A 16,343-nucleotide genomic window follows, 5' to 3' on the forward strand; every position below is an offset into this window, starting at 1 on the left:
TCAGGACACAGTACTTGTTCCGCATATTTGTTAAGGGTAAAGTCAAGAAGCACCTTATCTCCAGACTGGTTCACAGCCACACAATCCACACTGCCAGCATGTCCTCTACAACAATGTACGGCCTCCACCTCATTGCCCAGCTCCTTCCAATGCCACAAAAGGACAGTCTGATCATGGGATCCCGACAGAAAACTGCCCTCCTTCCCTGCTTCTACATATACAAAACAGCTATATGAGCATTAAGATCTGAATAAACATAAAAACATGAGAGTGAGTTAATACATAAAAAATTCAAGTTAAAGGCAACTCATTAGAATTCATCAGAAGGACAAAGTCCCATTACTCTGTGAAAAATCATAGAAATAAAACAAGCTGCTTCCAATACAACTGTTAAGATAACAAGAGATGTGTTTGTCAGCAACACAATGCCCCCTACTGCGCCGCTTTGATTTTTTTTTACCTTTGACCTTGAAGGATGACCTTGACCTTTCACCAATCGAAATGTGCAGCTCCATGAGATACACATGCATGACAAATATGAAGTTGTTATCTTCAATATTGCAAAAGTTATGGCCAATGTAACAGTTTTCGGACAGACGCACAGACTGACAGTTCAACTGCTATATGCCACCCTACTGGGGGCATAAAAAAACATAAGAGTGGGTTAATACTTAAAAGCCAATACCCCGGTAATCAGGATTCTTCAGAATGACCACAATTCTGTGAAAAAATCAATCAATCAAAACAAGCTAGTGTTTTAATGAAGCTTCCGAAGAAGTTTAATTGAAATCTGGTCATCAGGGAAATAGTATGGACAAAAAAATGTTGGCACAAACAACAGCACCCACTATAATCATGTTACCCATAAAATTATCATGTTTTTCCGAGGAACCAAATGTGATATGTTTTTTCAGCAGCATGAAAGTACACCTGACTTCTAACTAAATAATTGCACAGTGATCAACTGTCAATAAGCAGTAAGTCGAAAGAGCATATTTTAGGTTTTACTCACCATGATTTATCCATGAGACACATTTCACTGGATGAGTGTGCCCTGGAATAGTGTGTAGAAGATCCCCTTCTTTTGTCCATAGATGTAATGTGTTGTCATAACTGCCCGTAAGTATACTGCAATAAGTAAATAATGCACAAGAATAAATGTTTTGGATCCAACACTGGTCGTCCTACAAAAAATAACATCAGGTATTTGATGCATAATATTGAAACATACATTTACCTACATGATAAAATTTGGTTGATGACTGAATTTGGAAAAGACTTAGGATAAAAATGACTTGTACATCTATTGGAATGTGCCCCCATTTACTCTTCACTTCATGGTTATGAAATACTTTAGTTTCAAATTCATACCTTTTTAAATGTGAAAGAAGTAAGCTTTAGAAACTTACAGTATTTGATGCAGACAAACATGTTTACTGACCAACATATTGATTTTGCAATGCCCCGTCCCTGTGATGTACAAAAAACAACAAAAACAAAATCTACCGACCAGTCTCTGGTTGCATGCACAGCGCTAACCCAGTCGTCATGATTGAGAGAGTCTTCTGGTTTAGGAGCGGGGTGTCGCTCAACATACTCTATCTGCAGTACGGTCTCAGACGAGACTGCACTTTGCTCCAAGTATCGATCTAGACTCACGCGCAGAAACTCGCCATCAATAAGGAAGTCAAAATTCCCACTGAAATCTGTATCAATACTCTCTGAAAACAGATCAACAGATTGTAATTAAGGTCTTTTATAACGGCATGGTTGCATTGTTATCTTAAGAATACATAGACTATACATCTCACCGTCCAACATGTTCTGGTAAGCGATTCACATTTTGGTTAATTGACAAAATTGTTTAAGATTGATAAATTTTCGTTGTAGTTATGATATTTTCAAGGAAACAATCGGGCCATCAAGCAGGAAAATCGATAAACGAGATTACCTGTGTACACACTCGACCCTGTGTATTGTCATACACGCGTCAATAACTTTTGCGACATTGTGGCCTGGAGCGTTTTTCTAAATCAGTGTCCGACAGCAGTGATATATTTCGGAAAAAACGTTTTTAATCTCCCCGTGCTTTACCAATTATCGGTAACTGTTAGATCTTTGATAAATTTTCGCCAATTATTATTTAATCGTCATGAAATCGCCGCTTATACAGTTCGTTGCCCTGTTCCGACGGGATTTTGACATCGACAGGTCAAATTGTATCAAAACATTCAATGATAAAGAATGTTTATGCTGGGATATGTCGACCAATTACTTGCCTAAATTATCACAAAAGATTTACATGAAGTTCAAAGTATTTTTTCTCATATTTATTGATGTTTACATCGCACTATGTTGCCCTGTTCCGGTGCCTCTTTTCAGTTCCGACGGCTCACCGTTATTTTTACTAACCCTTAAAAATCACTAAAAGAGTTACATTAGGGGAATGCAAAACGTCTTAATATACTGCAGAAATAATATTTGCACAACTATTGGGGAACTGGCACCATGTTTAGTTACAAAATTAAAGACAGCGTTATAAAAGGCTATCACCAATTTAAAATAAGGCCTCCAATGCATACCGAGTTAAATGTGGACTTAGAATATACAAATTTGCACGATGAAAATGCAGCATTAGTGTGGATTCCACCTATTGAGGACTTTCCTCCAGAAATGAGACAGAATGTAACAGACCAAAGTCGTTTCTTAAGATAGTGTGACATTGCAGGATTGCCCATAGGCCATGTGCCAAGAGGACTAGCTGGTGCATTCAGAAAAATCATTGAATTGGAGGGTAAAATCACCGCTTTAGCCACTGGAGAGCCCTGCCCTAGCTTTGCACCCTGGCAAGCCCCAGAAGCAACAGGTGTGGGTGTGGTCATTCCATGTGACTACATCATCACCTGTGCAGAGAATGACTTTAATATCATCTCTGATGCCATAGATAGAGAGAGAGAGAAAGAGAGCTTCCGGGAACTGCATTTACATTTACATGGAGTCCTGCAGTCTGACCCACTGCTAGAAAGCCTAAATTTTCCCATGTTCCTGTTGAAAAAAAAAGAATAAATTTAATAAAAGAGAAACAGAAAATGATTTAAAAAAGCATGGTGATATCGGATGTTAATGCCTGCTTACAGTTAATATTTATTGTTTGGGCCATACTAGGAGTCTATATCAACATATATACCGCCATGTGTTGGAAATATTTTAATAATCTCTTTCATATCAAAATATGGACAGACAGACAGACGAACATAGATAGGTTACTGAAATATTACTGGAGTCTGAGCAACTGACAATACAACAAAACAAGAGTTGTAAATTGATCATAAATTGTAAAATTGCAGGAATTTGCTAATTGCCCCTAAGGACACCCATCACTCAATTAAACGTCAAATCCACCGGAACTGGTCAAAAGTTATCCATTTATTTTTGTTATAATTTCATTCAGAGAACATATATTGATTAACATCATAGTTTTAACATATGTTGTCTGTACCTGTGCAATAACTTCTGCACTATAAAATTTTACCTGCCATGCCTAAGAAAAATTTGACATGAAACTCATTATTCAAAACGCCATTTTCCCGATTCTCCACCAAGTAAAAACAAGTAAACCTGCCATAAAGTATGTTGGGATTTTGTTACCTAGGATAAAGATTTCATCGATCATGTACTGCTTGTTCAACAATGGCACGTGTGCGAATAAAACTAAACCACTTTCGATTTGTGGCCGCCGCTATTTATCGGAAAAACATTCGGACTCCATCGGAACCGGTGAAACGTCGGAACAGGGCAACGAACTGTATTGTCGGCTGGTTTAGTTTTTCACGTCGTTTTTTTCTGCAATTAGATTACGTTGAACATTGCTTGATGAAATAATTATTTAATCGCCATCAACTAATTATCCCCGTAATTACCGCTGTTGTCGTCTGCTTTAACATAATGATTTCAATTTTTAACCAGGTAACCTGGTTTTTCCAATTCAAAGGGACCCGGCATATTCCATGGCCAGCAAACACGTGTTTGGAATTACACTGAGGTGGTGTATTTTAACTCACGCGCTGTGACGTTAATTGATGGAATAAATCATTTTCAATTGATATTGGCCTCTGCCTACAATATTGCGGCCGATGGCAAACGTCGTATAAAGAGATAAAGTAGTCGAACGATATGCACATTTTAGATTATGCATATTAATATTTTATATTATGCATATTTCATGTGCAAAACGCGTACAATTTTTCGGATTACCGTTTTCGGATTCTGTATTTTTTCGTCGATTATGATTTATTTTCGAAGTTCATAATAGCAAAAATAGAATGACGAATACACATGCGGTGATACGGAAGGTGTGGTTGATAATATTTCGAGTTGTATTCACCAAAAATTGCAATTGGAAAAACTATAAAAAATAGTATAGCCCAGGGCTCTGGGTGGGTTGGGGCCTCTGCCCTTAATTCGTATGTGTATGTAACTGGAGCTTAGATCTGGTTTGTTAAGTCACACCCACAACATTGAATGTATTTTTTATTGTAAAGCCATGATAATATTTTATAAGAAAATGACACACTGATATTATGCTTGTTTTTAAGTATATATTTATATTATAACTTAAAACCAATAGATATACATTTCATAAAACATAGATAAAATGAGATTCATTGTTTTTCTTTTTTTTTTTGCCTTCAGTACCGTTTTGCGGAAAAGTCCGCATATGTTTTGGCTATTATTTTTTTAAGGAAAAAAATTATGGCTATTATTTTCTGAAGGCCAGAGTGAGCACTGGAAACAGTCTTACTTAACATTTACATTGTTCTGAAATATATCCATTATATGCATCTTTTGACGATTTCAAAACATAAAAATTATACAGCGTTACAAATGTGAAAAGATTAAATAATTTGAAGTTCTTTTGCAGTCTGTTATGGTTATATTTTGTGACACTATGAGGATTGCTTATATAAAGTATTAAATACATCACTCACTGTATGAACACAGATGGCAGAGAGTTTAAAATTCTATACTTTACTCCAAGGGTCAGTGGTTTGAGCGCAATTATGAGTTACTTTTTAAATTATCAGGGTTCCCTCTGGGCTTTCAAAAGTTGTCGCCACTTACTTTCGCCAAATTTAAAAAGTTGTCGCCACACTGGGGCTACATTTGGGCAATGAAGATCATGTTATTATAATACAAACAAAAACTGAGCATTTACAGTATGTTAAAGGAATTGATTTAATAACAGTAGTATTATTAATAACAACACATTTAACATTGTTAATTAAATAAAGGCACATTCAATCAGTTGTAACTCTTGTTGATTGACACCTTTTTAGCAGCCTGAATATGTTGCCACAGTTTTGGTGCTTCAGAAGCTTTATGGTATTCTGAAAATACAAAAAGGGAAATATAATATTAATATAATACTAATAATAATCAATGAATGTGAAGTATATAAATAATATAAATGTGTGCTAGCATATGATCTACTACATAGAGCCCTTAACACAACAGTCAAATAAAATAAGCATTTGTGTATATCAAATGTCAAATTGATTTCCATGTGCTAAACTATGTTAACCTTTTTTTTTAAGGTACATCCGGTAGTGAATGAATTGATAAGTGTTGAGGATATAAAGAGTTCACACAGCATAGATTGTGTGTTGGAAATCATATTGAAGGAAATGAAATTCTGATAAACAACTGTCTTTGTTTGGTTTTTGTTTGTTAGCTGGTGAATAATAGCGGTGGGAACGTTTGCATTTTGAATGAGTCTCAAAATAAGCAGCATCTAATGTTCACTTTCTAAAAGTCGTTTTACACTCTGAACTTGCCATTTTGACGAGTGAAACAGCAATATGTCACCGTTTAAATAGAACCAATAGATGTAAAATGTTTTACTATTTTCTATAATTACACCGATTTTTCTAAAAACAATCGATACAGTTCGTTGCCCTGTTCCGACGGGATTTTGACATCGACAGGTCAAATTGTATCAAAACATTCAATGATAAAGAATGTTTATGCTGGGATATGTCGACCAATTACTTGCCTAAATTATCACAAAAGATTTACATGAAGTTCAAAGTATTTTTTCTCATATTTATTGATGTTTACATCGCACTATGTTGCCCTGTTCCGGTGCCTCTTTTCAGTTCCGACGGCTCACCGTTATTTTTACTAACCCTTAAAAATCACTAAAAGAGTTACATTAGGGGAATGCAAAACGTCTTAATATACTGCAGAAATAATATTTGCACAACTATTGGGGAACTGGCACCATGTTTAGTTACAAAATTAAAGACAGCGTTATAAAAGGCTATCACCAATTTAAAATAAGGCCTCCAATGCATACCGAGTTAAATGTGGACTTAGAATATACAAATTTGCACGATGAAAATGCAGCATTAGTGTGGATTCCACCTATTGAGGACTTTCCTCCAGAAATGAGACAGAATGTAACAGACCAAAGTCGTTTCTTAAGATAGTGTGACATTGCAGGATTGCCCATAGGCCATGTGCCAAGAGGACTAGCTGGTGCATTCAGAAAAATCATTGAATTGGAGGGTAAAATCACCGCTTTAGCCACTGGAGAGCCCTGCCCTAGCTTTGCACCCTGGCAAGCCCCAGAAGCAACAGGTGTGGGTGTGGTCATTCCATGTGACTACATCATCACCTGTGCAGAGAATGACTTTAATATCATCTCTGATGCCATAGATAGAGAGAGAGAGAAAGAGAGCTTCCGGGAACTGCATTTACATTTACATGGAGTCCTGCAGTCTGACCCACTGCTAGAAAGCCTAAATTTTCCCATGTTCCTGTTGAAAAAAAAAGAATAAATTTAATAAAAGAGAAACAGAAAATGATTTAAAAAAGCATGGTGATATCGGATGTTAATGCCTGCTTACAGTTAATATTTATTGTTTGGGCCATACTAGGAGTCTATATCAACATATATACCGCCATGTGTTGGAAATATTTTAATAATCTCTTTCATATCAAAATATGGACAGACAGACAGACGAACATAGATAGGTTACTGAAATATTACTGGAGTCTGAGCAACTGACAATACAACAAAACAAGAGTTGTAAATTGATCATAAATTGTAAAATTGCAGGAATTTGCTAATTGCCCCTAAGGACACCCATCACTCAATTAAACGTCAAATCCACCGGAACTGGTCAAAAGTTATCCATTTATTTTTGTTATAATTTCATTCAGAGAACATATATTGATTAACATCATAGTTTTAACATATGTTGTCTGTACCTGTGCAATAACTTCTGCACTATAAAATTTTACCTGCCATGCCTAAGAAAAATTTGACATGAAACTCATTATTCAAAACGCCATTTTCCCGATTCTCCACCAAGTAAAAACAAGTAAACCTGCCATAAAGTATGTTGGGATTTTGTTACCTAGGATAAAGATTTCATAGATCATGTACTGCTTGTTCAACAATGGCACGTGTGCGAATAAAACTAAACCACTTTCGATTTGTGGCCGCCGCTATTTATCGGAAAAACATTCGGACTCCATCGGAACCGGTGAAACGTCGGAACAGGGCAACGAACTGTACTTACCTTTTTGATTGTCATTGTTGTCAATTTAACGGTCTTAAATCTGCTTCGAACACTGTGACAAACACTTCACATTTAAGCGCAAAGTCGGTATATTTCAATAGTGCCTTATCTCTGAAGCAATAAAACTGCCGACCAATTAAGATAACTTGCAACAACACCCCAGATAATCGCAATTATCACCATAACATGCCACTTTGCGGTAGTCGGCAGTCAGCACCACGCTCCATTGATTACAGCTGTATCGCTTACACCATGGAAATCTATAGTATTACGACTGCCGTAAAGCGGCTGGTAAACACAGCGTCTATAGACCAATTCACGCGTGACGTCACGCGCACCTGCGTGTTTTTATCCGTGCCACTCTGGTAGGCAAAACAAAGACACGATCAAAGGGGAGATATCGAGCATGATATTTATTGTCACGCTTTATATGTATATTAAATACATTATTTAATATATTTTGATATGTATACGATCATTTTTAGATTTTAGATTTAAACATCCCAAAAGTTGTTGTACTGTACTCAAACAAATAAGAATGAAAACAAACAATAAATAGATCGATTCCATGCACACAGCATATATTAACTTACCACTATGATAGTCCATAATCCATCTGTTATTAAGTATGTACAATTGCTGCAACTAAAGAACAGGGTCTGAACTAATAACACGTTGTTTATGTGTTAAGGAATCTTTGAGTATCAGATCAAATTTGTTAAATCGTATAACGTAATTTACCAATTGTTCATCTTATGTACCCCAATATACATATGATTTATTAATACTCGTGTTTGTTAAAATGTGTTTTCTGGCGCGTATCAATATCAACCACATGACTGTGATGTTGACGAGGTACATTGTGCAAGTCAACTAAAAAAAGTCTTCCAAAACATTGAACTAAATTTTGCAATTATATCATTCTGTAATCTGACCATAGCTGATTACATCAATGCACACATTATAAACTTGTTAGTATTATTGGCAAAATATTTTATTATTAAATGCAAACAGGAAAAAAAAACACACCATAAATAGATTTTCTTGTGTCCTTTTAATAATATAATTTAACAAGAGGAATTAATCGCGACTACACAAAATAAATTACATATATTTTATCTTCGTTGTGCGCTTTTTATGCTCAATGGGTACACCTACCCTAAAAAAAATGTAAATATACTTTGTGACAAAGTTTCACCTACCTTAAAGCAACATATATACACGTTTTCCCTTGTATATATATATTATATATATAATATAATAAAATATATATCGAAATTGAAACTGTTTTAAACGTATTTTTCACACCATCCATAGTCTTTATAGATGCTATGTACCATAACTAATATCGGGAAAAAAGACAACATATATACTACTTTTGTGTATTTTTAAACATAATACGTTTTATACAAAATATATTATGTTGACGATGGAAATAAAAAAGGAAATTACTAAAAAAAAGTCTTGTCTGTCTGTCTAGGAAAACTAACACTTTGACACATTAAATAAATTAATTTAATTTAATTGGTTTGATTTGATTGTTTGCATCAATCTTAAAATCGTGTTAGCCTTTGTATTTCGGTGTTTAATTGCCCCCTTTGTTCGGCACAAGCCGATTATCTCGTTTTGATCAGATATTGTCCCTACTTAACTAACAGCAAAGTGTCATAAACTACAGCAGGGACCTATACAAACATTAGGTCCCTGACCACAGGTGGTATATGAAAGTCTGGTCATTAAACACAATTGATGATACCACCATGTCTTCTCTTTCTAGTAGTATTGAGCAGTTATTTGGGGTTGAGTAATATACCGCCAAAGTTCAACTGTTCAATTATATATGCTACATATCGTAAAAAAAAAATAAAGTAATTTGTCCAGTATATATTAACAGAAAATGTACGCTGGGAAGATACTAGCCCGATTACCGTTAATTTATAACAAAACGTATTTAATAATTGGTAAATGTACGTATAATCATTAAACGTATTTAGCGGGTACCGATTAATTAAAACTACGTCATTCCGTTTGAAGATTGAATGTTACGGCCATGCACAAACGACATCATGAAAACAAGAAATTACGTATGACTACCGGGGTAAATAATATTTACGAAAAATAAAAAGCAATATAGATATATATTATAAAATGTAAGATATTTGTCACTCATATACACAAGTAAAGAAATTTCAATATACATGAATTCACAGGTTAATTTGCATCATGTGAAGTTGTGTTTTTCAGTTGTATGTTACGATTCATCTATAGTGTTATTCACCTTAAAAACAAATCATCCAATTTAAAAGAAAATGATCATAACATTTAAATACTGTCATGCACTTCGCTTTTAATAGGGATTTGTTGTACCGGTATGTCAGATTTAATGCACCCCTTTTCTTTCACTCATATTTTTTTATCACACTTTCATACTCATAAAATTGATAATTATAATTATATAATGTGATGCATTATTGTTTTTTGTAATTTTTGATGTCCTTCTGCAAGAAATAAACGGCTAATGCATAGCTTTGTTTTATGAAATTGTCGGTGTTTAGTCTTCAGACCACCTTTACCTTGATGCTAATGACTAACGAGTATATAATTTTTTTTATAGATAAGAATACATGTATTAATTAAACAATATTGACATTAAAAATGCAATATCTTTAATAGTATTTAGGTGTTATGATGTTGTTGTTAATGTTTACGATATATTGACTAAACACGTGCCGTTATCTATACGACATAATGTTTATCGTAACTGTACCCAGTGCTTTTGCCTACCAGCGCATCGCGCATGCGCGAAAATTCGGAATCAAAACAATAACAATGAATTGGTCTATTGTCATTTTAAGAAAATATGAACGCAGAAAAATGCCGATTTTTTTAAAATCGCCATTTACGAAATTTTGTCGCCAGATTTTTTATTTTGTCGCAATTGGCGCCAATGGCGATCGACAGCGGGAACCCTGATTATTTTTTAAAAACAAATTCTTGGTTTTTACTGGAGCTTAGAGTTTCAATGTTTACATTTATCAAATTAAAAGCATTTTATTACAAACTTCAATACATTCCAAAATCGTATTTTGCTTTTTAACGCTTAAAAATTTTTGTTATTTATTCACATTGAAATAAATTGTTGCATTATAAGGACAGTTTTATTTGTCTTCATAAAATCAAATAAACATTGATTAGTTAACAAAAAGCATACATTTTCAATCTGGGGAAATGAAATTTTGTGCAAATGCCCAACAAAATCCAAATGAAATGTCAAGACAGTGTTAGTCAAAAATTAAGTTGATACATTGTAGTTAATCAAAGAAGACACAGTAAGACTGAATCTTTTTTATGTCGCTATGATGGTGCATAAATGTGTTGCACTGCTTTGTTGCGACTATTACGTAATGTTAATAGTGAAACGTCATGTGACTTTTTTGTTGCGTTGGCTTTACTGACATTTTCTCTTTATAATCAATTTTATGATTACAGATAATTGCTATTCATTTTATAAAAAATGTTAATTTAACATTCATTTGTATTTTCAATTGAATTAAATAACGTATTGTTAATATTCGCAACTTTATGAAACCAGGATGCTTAGTGTAAAGTTTAACTGATGAATGTGAGCTTTAATGAAAACCATCCCAAAATAAAAACATATTGAGTCTAGTTTGTATTATTGATTTAGAAATGAATACACACATTTATATAAACAGTCAAGGTCAATTTAAACAAAAGTATTAACAGCGTTTTTATTTCCCAAAGGGGAAAGGTACCTGTAAACCTACAATTGGGAATTTTTCGAGTTGTGAAATCTTTAAATTGGGAAAAAAACAAGTCGCGAAATCAATGAATTGAGAAAAATTTGATTCGCAAAATTGATGAATTAGGAATCTTTAAAATGCATCTCATCTATCATTAGGGGCTATATTCTGCATCACAAAGCATTTTAAGCTCTAGGTTTTAACAGAAAAACTACTAGTGATGATATTTTGATAATCATATCATGTCATGTGAAAATTGTGTTATTGCCATTTCAGTAGGAATGTGCCTGTAAATGGAAAAAAATATCTTCTAGTGATAGGCATACTCATAATGTTTTAGCCCTTAAAAGTCTCACAAGCCCTGCAATGTTTTTTGTGAGTTAAATTAAAAACTTAAAAAAACAAAACAAAAACAACAACAACAGAACTTTGACTGGTTTGAAATCTTTCAACAATAGACAGTGAGAATAGCCACACATAACCAAAATGAGTTTTTAGAGTGGAATGCTTTAACAACTATTTTCAAAGGTTAGTCTTATATTTTGTTTTGATTTTTTTTCAAATCATCAAATAAGATATTACGATCATCTGCCATAAAATGCTAATGTATATGTTGTAAATAACTATAGTATTTTACAAACATGTCTCATTATTTGTAAGTTTATGTTAAACTTTTATTTGTTTACATCCGTATCCGAATAGTTTCTGTCCGGATTTGACACTTAAAAAACTATACATAGATCTTAAGTAAAATGAGCATTCAACTCAATACGGTAACGTTTCTTTAAATGTCAACAAAAATTAGTGTTGAAAAAGTTTATTGATGTAAGGAAGATTGGTCTTTACGATGGAATTCTTTCACGGGAAAATTCGTCGCGGTAATGTAATCCAGTCACATTTTACAGAAATGTTAGAGTTGCGCCCCTTTGAAAAGTTTTGTTTACTTTTTACTCAACGATGTCCGGCAAAAATAAATGACCCAAAATGAAAGGCTCGACGATTTCAAAAGATATTTCCAGCGAAAATAAAAGGCACTGGCGATTGGGAACGGCACCTAGGATCATTGGGAACGGTAGATATGGAGATTGGGAAAGGTCAAGCTCCGGTGCCAGGGCTAAACACTAACTTTTTTTTTCAACTAGCCCATTCGGGCTAGTAAATGCAGAACCTACTAGCCCTGACCAATCTTTCATGTGCCCTGACCCTAGTATTATCAAAACCTTTATATTTATCATTCAACTTGTATTTTCTTGTGTGTGGAGATGTGCAATTATGATTAAATCATTCTTATTAGCTTGCCTTACTAATGCTAATGAATTCAATATTCAACTACTTAAGACATCGATTTGTAATCTTCACGCCATTTCGGGGAAATTTCCTTGTTTTTTCCCCTAATACTTTCTCTTACTTTCCTCGTACCCTTTTCTTTTCTTATCCGAGGAACCCCCATCCCCACCCGTAAAGCCAAATTAAACAACGACATGAAACGTTAAAACTTTTTTTACATAGATTGCCGCGGTTGCCGTCTGACAACAAACGGTAAGTGAATCTTAGGTGTCGCAAAATAACCTGTTACGGTAGTCGTAACAACTGTACACGGTTAACTCTCTACTAAAAGCCGGGATCGACCATTAATATTGGTTTTGCTAATTGAATTGCGTAAAAAAGATTGTCCAGTGTCCGACAAATCCATTGCCCGGAGCCCGGGGGCTACCGAAATTTTTCATCGGGCTACTGAAATTTTCCAGCAGACGCCCGCCGGGCTACTATAAATCTATAAGAGCGGTAGCCTGGTTTATTGACAGACATACGTAGAATAAACACGCTGACCATGTGTTTGTACACTGTGTATTGCTTATAATCCGATAACAAAGTGCAATCAATTATCTAATCAGTCACCGATCACTTGCGGTAATGTCTTAAACAGTAACAGTGTATTTTAATCATCCAATCAGAATCAACATTTGTCGTCTGCTAATAATATAATGAGAGCCCGTTGGATAGTTGGCGCACATGATGCAACATCATTTCGCATTTTGGAATTCTTTGTTAACCGCAACAATAAGTAATAGCGACAACGTTTTTGATGTCGTTAAATATCCAAGGACGCCAAACATTAAATAAATCAAAACAAAAGGCTTTAAGCGGATTCTTCAAAACGGTAACGAAACCGAAAATGAATATTAATGACAACTTTGTAAACGCGGTTAACACCTGCTAATTAGTTTGCATTGTCAATTAATAATTGGATTATTCAACTGATAATCAATAATCCCGTATATGCCCGATTTATATTTTTTAACCAAATTATGGGTGGGTAATATAGAGGATAATAGTCATAAACACAAACGTTTGAAATTTTCTAAAGTGTCAAATGAATTTCGGCATATGGTTCTATTTAAAGATATGATGAAATAAGCTCCCAATCAGGACCGTTGTATTGCAACATGCGTAAATAACCTGCCACGGTCTGCACGCGTTGTGTACAGCTATTTTAGGTTACAAAATTCTACATTTAAGAAATGAATTTCTTTGTCCTGATAAAAAGCGCGCGAAAATTGGCGTGGTGTATTTATTTGTATATAAAAATTTCGTAGCGGGTACAACATTGAGATCATTTAATTTCCATTAATAGTTTCGTTGTGAATTTCAACTAAAGTACCGGGGTATCTCGCAAATTATTTGGCATTGGCATTTTCTCTTAATAAAATATCATGTCAACACGCTGTATCGTTACTGTTACGCTGTATCAGTTCCTTCATTATTGAAACAATTGTTGTATTTTATACTGACTGCACACAAGTGTCGTAACAAACGGATGCAATACGTAAATTCGGACAGAACTTAAAGTCGGACACAAGTAAATAAATGATTTAATACTCTTGATTTCTTGAAACTCGGTTTTTGTTGTTAAAAAGAGCAATTGCATTGATTAACATTATACGAGTCAATCGTATTGATCAGCTAAACGCTTTATTTACGTTTACGACTTAACGTGCTGTCCGAATTTAAGTACACATACATGTGCACATACATGTAATATCTACATGTAGTATATGATTTTCTTTGGTACATTTACATTTAAGTACACGGTGCCTGTACTGTAACATTAATTTACGATATTGATTGTGTACATCAGACTACTTGCTGTTTTATGTATATGTATGTATACATATTATGTATATGTAAATGAAGAAATAAAATAAAGATGAAAACCTGCCTCTTATCATTTTGTAGGAAAATTTTATGGGCTACCAAATATTTTCATTGGTAGCCCAGTGGGCTACCTGAAAAATAAGAAATTTGTCGGACACTGTTGTCAAACACTTCTAATCTATCAAACAATTTAAAATGATTTAAAATTGATAAATAACTAATAATTTTACAGTAACTTTGTGTTAATGTCGAGTTTTCTACCTTCATCGATCACGGACGATCAGGGCAATCCCGGCTTTTAGTTTAAAATGTATTTTAATCGAGAAAACACGTCACTTCATTGAACCGTATCTAGCGGAATACCGTTTAAAAATAGGTACTGACGTGTTTTACCAGGAAAACCGCCGGGGATTTTCTGAATTGTCGGCCTCTTTTTGATTGCAATCAAGGGGTTCCAAATCTATTTCCAGTTACGATCCGTTTGTTGTCCTCGACTTCACTCTGGGATTTAATTTAATTGTCATCTGATCATACTGTATTAAGGATTTTTGCATCTTTGAGAAGCTTATTTAAAACGCAGTTTATTGATATAGAACACATCCCGCCCAAAATACACACGACCGATCGGGCATGTTCCTGGGACATTGGCTAGCCTGGACCTAGGTACAGGCAGTGAATGTCGTTCGGACATGTCTTAGTGTTAAGCCCTGGGTGCTAAAATTGGGAAGCCTCCGGTAGGGTTTGGGAAAGGTACTGTTTCCCGGTACTAGTTAAAGAAGGGAAAAAAACGCTGATTAAGATTATCAGTTCTGCAAAGTTTTCATGTCTGAATCATGTAAAAATGTTAACAGTTATGTTACCTTTCAATATGCCATTGATGAGGGAGCTCAGTTCAGCAGCATTGACGGTTACTGGTACAGAATATGGTGTGTCTGGTACAGAGTACCTGTTCACAGGAGAGCACATTGAACAAAAAGAAACATGAGAAACAACAAACATACAATTTCAAAATGATTGCTCTAATCAGTACATGAAGACTGTTGAAGATAGCCCAAGGCAATTCTTACAGCCCAAATGAATTGCAGCAGTCCTCAAAAAAGTATTGCAATTAGGTGGTTAAGCTGTGAACATGGTTATAGATTTTATGCTGATATTTTATTGCATTAATGATGGGTTAACTTAATTTTGCAAAATGTATTTTTTGAAGTGACCATATCATATGCACACTCATATTATCAAGAAAAAATACACCAACAAACACAATTAATGACTTCAATCATTGTGCTGAAAACTAATGACAAAATCTAAATATGATTTTGCTTTTTTGCTGGAAACTTGTTGACAAATGCATGCAGATTTCGGATATTATTTCTGTGCAGTGTAACTGTGTTAAGTCTGTAATTTGTAAACAATGTCCGAAACAAAAGAACTTCCGAAACTGGTGACGCTGACGCGGTGACGTTAGTTTCATTAAAAGATGAATGTACAACATAACGTATCAACCATTATACGCATTTTGTTAAAAAATGTAAGCGAATACATTCATGAAATTGAAAAGATGTGAAAGAAACCCTTACTTAGACTGCTTGGTAAAAAATTTAACTTGCACATGTGAAGCATCCTCCATTTTTAAGGTTACATACCACTCAATCCATGAGCTGGTTCCGAGCCGTTAAAAATCCTATCAGATTAACCATTGATCGTCACAACATGAAAGGTAGAACGAGTACGTCATATACCGGTTAACAAATTTGGCTCGATGATGCCTATAACTATATTGTTTAATTTAATTCCCTTTATGCATATAGAAAGAAATACATTCCTAATCTTTTCGTCA

At 34.5% G+C, this 16,343-nt stretch overlaps 1 protein-coding gene across 1 annotated transcript in view; it reads right to left on the reverse strand.

Annotated features, from left to right (window-relative positions):
* LOC127875911 (ribosome biogenesis protein WDR12 homolog) overlaps positions 1-16,174 on the reverse strand; it is a 34,389-nt gene extending 18,215 nt beyond the window's left edge. The window contains exons 1-5 of the mRNA XM_052420664.1: positions 16,084-16,174; positions 15,367-15,452; positions 1,511-1,721; positions 1,013-1,128; positions 54-211 (exon numbers count right to left, since the gene is read on the reverse strand). Coding sequence (XP_052276624.1) covers positions 54-211; positions 1,013-1,128; positions 1,511-1,721; positions 15,367-15,452; positions 16,084-16,133 — 621 coding nt within the window. The 5' untranslated portion in view covers positions 16,134-16,174. The remainder of the gene's footprint in view (positions 1-53; positions 212-1,012; positions 1,129-1,510; positions 1,722-15,366; positions 15,453-16,083) is intronic.
* Positions 16,175-16,343: the final 169 nt, after the last annotated feature.

This window comes from Dreissena polymorpha, chromosome 4, assembly GCF_020536995.1.
Source record: "Dreissena polymorpha isolate Duluth1 chromosome 4, UMN_Dpol_1.0, whole genome shotgun sequence".
Lineage (NCBI taxonomy): Eukaryota > Metazoa > Mollusca > Bivalvia > Myida > Dreissenidae > Dreissena > Dreissena polymorpha.